This window comes from Lactuca serriola, chromosome 7, assembly GCF_051521515.1.
Source record: "Lactuca serriola cultivar US96UC23 chromosome 7, Lser_US96UC23_V15, whole genome shotgun sequence".
In the NCBI taxonomy this organism is placed as follows: Eukaryota; Viridiplantae; Streptophyta; class Magnoliopsida; order Asterales; family Asteraceae; genus Lactuca; species Lactuca serriola.
In genome coordinates, this window is record NC_136414.1 from 118,200,961 (window position 1) to 118,204,852 (window position 3,892).

Here is a 3,892-nt window from a genome sequence, read left to right on the forward strand (position 1 = left end):
TTTTTGAGGTGATTGTTACCGACAATAATGGGTAAAATCTGATAAATGTAATAAATGAACCCATTAAACAAAACTCCAATTTTTAATGAATTCAAAAAATGCAAAAAGTTCAAACCTATAGTTTTCTTAAATTTACGACATTTGCCCTATTTTTATTGGGCTATAGAAGATGTTTTGGAATGTTTTGATGAAGAGAAGTAACACCTCATCATTTTTGTTTATTTTTTTTAAAAAAAAATCTAGTGCTTTAATATTTATGTAATCTTTTAGTGTGAATATAAATAAATAAAATGTTTTTGTTAAAGAAAGATGAAGAATTGAAGTTATAAAATAAAAATTCTAATGTTGAATTAGAGACGTAAAATTGTATAAAAATTGAAAAAGCTGGTTAACCTAACTAATCACTTGGAGACGTGGTGCACTTTCCTGACTTCATCACGACGTCTTTGGAATTAATTTAATTTCTTTAATTACATTTCCACTTTACTACAATTCTATTCATAAAATAATAGAGACGATTAAAGGTCTATGGCCCCACGACGACCACCAAACTTTAATTAGAAAAACCGTTGCTTTATGTAAAAGTAAAACCCAAACGTCATATATAGTGTCAAAAAAACCTGATTCATAATTTAGGATTACATTTTTATTTATTTATAAATTTTTTTTCAGATTGCAATCAAGATACTTGCCTACTTAGGTAATTGTTTTTGGATAATACAGAAGACCCAAAAATATTGATGTTAAAAATACGAATTATAAACTAAAATTCATCTTATTCTATATCTAGCTATACAATTCATCGAAATAAAAAATAGCTGTGATATGGTGCATGCATGAGTATATGCTTTATATATTTTTAAAAAATTAGAAACTGTTTAAAATCTTTTGATAAGCTTTTCACTAGCCTGCTTGCTTATATTATCGTCATTGTTCCTAAACAATTGCCAAATTAAAAACAATAGTTAATTAAAAATAGCACACCTGTAGGTCAGTATATTCATGGTGAGGTACTACATAGAAATGTGGGACCACCAAGTTGGCCATAATCCAATCTAAGAATCCTACAGAGTCTATCCATATTTATATATATATGGAGATGAAGGAGAAGAAAGTTGGCATGCATATATTGAAAAAGGTAGCTAGCTAGGCTTCGATCGATATATAACTAACTAAATAAGATGGGAGGAGGAGGAGGAGGGCGTTCCCCGTGCTGTGACAAGAGTAAGGTGAAGAAAGGGCCGTGGAGTCCGGCGGAGGACGTCAGGCTCGTCTCTTTCATTCAGAAACATGGCCATTCCAACTGGCGTTCTCTCCCAAAACAAGCCGGTACCTATTTTCACTCTTTCTTTCTTATTTAACCGCTGATAAATAAAATCAATGCATGCAAAAGCACGATTGGTTTTGGTCGATAATGATCCATCTGTTTTGCTCTATATATGGTTTCGAGTAGTCTAAATAAAAATCCATGAGTATTTGCAGGCAAATATTAACCACCTTCTTCAAAATTCAAATCCAAAACCAGGTATTGAAAGAAATACTAAGTAAATATCTAATATTAAATCGTTGGGTTTGAAGGTCTGCTAAGGTGTGGAAAGAGCTGCCGTCTGAGATGGATAAATTACCTAAGGCCAGATGTAAAGAGGGGAAGTTTTACTCCCCAAGAAGAGCATTCCATTATTCGCCTTCACGCCACCTTCGGGAACAAGTAATCATGCATTTATTAGCTACCTCTATATATTTCCTCGTTGTAGTAACAGTAATAATAAATCTAATGTATGTCTGTATGTATGTATGTATGTATGTATGTAATGAAGTAGTTTATGGCTTCAGGTGGTCGAAGATTGCATCACAGTTGCCTGGACGAACGGACAACGAGATCAAGAATGTGTGGAATACACATTTGAAGAAAAGATCAGTGCTGATGAGCAAAAATGAAACTTTCTTGTCAACACCTTCAACGTCACCGGCTTCCAACATCTCAATTAGTATTGATCAGCCTCACATTAATAATCAAGAAATTTCTTCTAATCACCTGGATATTGATCCAAAAGTGATAGCTCGAGAGGGAGCTGGTGGAGGTGCATTATTGGTTGAAGTTATAGATCAACCATCAACGCCATCTTCAACCGCGTCTTGCAATACTCATGATGAAGTAAATCTTAAAATTCCTTCAGAATCAGAGGTTGAATTTTGGAACATGCTTGAGGACATACAATTACAGCCACAACCAATCGCGGAACACCATGGAGCCCATATCCCAAATGGATCGATAGACGTTGAGTACTGGATGAGATTGTTAGAGGAAGAACTTGGATTAGTAGATACAACTCCTGCTACTCAACAAATTCACCAAAATGATCTAACCGAGACGACGAAGACCAAGCTGAACGAGGAGCAGGCAGTATTTGGTTACAATACGGAAATGTGGTGCAAAATAAATGACGAAATATCTACACTGTGGCCTACTTCCCCTCAAAATTTTGGGTTTTAGTTTTAGTTTGATGATTGTTATGTTAGACTTGGCAACCTTGTTTCAACAGAAACAGTAGCAATAGCTAGGTCTTCTATTGTTGCATTAGTCAAGAGAGCTACACTCTTATCCTGGTACGACTTGATCAGTTTGTCGCGGGTAGATGAGTGGACTAGTATTGGCTGATCATGACTTACACAAATTTATACAAACTGTTTCACAATTTACATATTAGAAATCCTAGCATTTGTCAAAAGTATTGAAAGTTATTCTTATATGATATTTTTTTTTTGCGTAGACAATAATTTATAGATACAACATTTTAAAACAAAACTAGATTATAGTCCGCGTTAAACGCGGAAACGCATAAAAAAAGAGTAAATTACACGAATGGTCCCTATGGTTTAGGATAATTTACGTGTTTGGTCCCTAACTTATTTTCTTAACTCGGAAGGTCCCTACTATTTGTGTTTGTTACGCGATTGGTCCCTGTCTTACCTAAAAAAAACTTATTTTGTCATTGATTTTTTAATTTATTTAAATTAACACACCCCCAACCCCACCCCCTCATCTTATCTTACCTACCCCACTATGTTTTCCTATTTAAATAATAGTACTTTTTGGTTAGACAGGGATCAAACGCGTAACAAAAACAAACAGTAAGGACCAAGCGTGTAACAAAAGCAAACAACAGGGACTTTCCGAGTTAAAAAAATAAGTTAGGGACCGAGCGCGCAGATTACTCCAAACCATAGGGACCATTCGTGTAATTTACTCTAAAAAAACATATAATCGTTTACAGATATTGCATAATATATATATATATATATATATATATATATATATATATATATATATATATAGTTATTGGTATTATTGAAATGTGTAGAAAAATACATTGAAAACGATAAATATCTATAATCATTGAAGGACCTCTTTGTAGACAATATTTTTTGTTTTATTAGTTGAACAACCTTCCTCGTCTCATATAGTTATGATATTGTTATATATTTATAAGCATTTTAATTAGACGTTTCTTCCATAATAAGGTTATCTAATTTAAACATATATTGACAACTAATATACCGTTTTTTCTATTGCCTTAATAGTTTTTTTTTAGTTTATCCAATTTTATATTTTATTATACAACGTCATCGTTTGTGTGTATTCTGAAATTTCACTTTAAAAATGCTTAATGTTTACACCTTGATATTAATTTTTTTTTAATAAACCCGTGTAATAATTATGAAATATATATCTCATTTTAATTAACATTTAATTCCTTCATTATATCAAATTCTTCATTAAACGGATATATTTTTGAAAAGTAATAATTATAATGGGGCAACGTTATCTAAGACATAAATGTTTGATATACTTTTGGAGGAAAAAAATCAGGATTATTAAAAAATTTTATAT

At 32.2% G+C, this 3,892-nt stretch overlaps 1 protein-coding gene across 1 annotated transcript; it reads left to right on the forward strand.

Moving 5' to 3' along the window:
* Positions 1 to 1,137: 1,137 nt before the first annotated feature.
* MYB63 (myb domain protein 63) lies at positions 1,138 to 2,664 on the forward strand. Its single transcript, XM_079009188.1, has 3 exons — positions 1,138 to 1,329; positions 1,579 to 1,708; positions 1,834 to 2,664. Exons 1-3 carry the CDS (start codon positions 1,182 to 1,184, stop codon positions 2,492 to 2,494), a joined length of 939 nt encoding a protein of 312 aa, XP_078865314.1. The 5' UTR covers positions 1,138 to 1,181; the 3' UTR covers positions 2,495 to 2,664.
* The last annotated feature ends 1,228 nt before the right edge of the window (positions 2,665 to 3,892 follow it).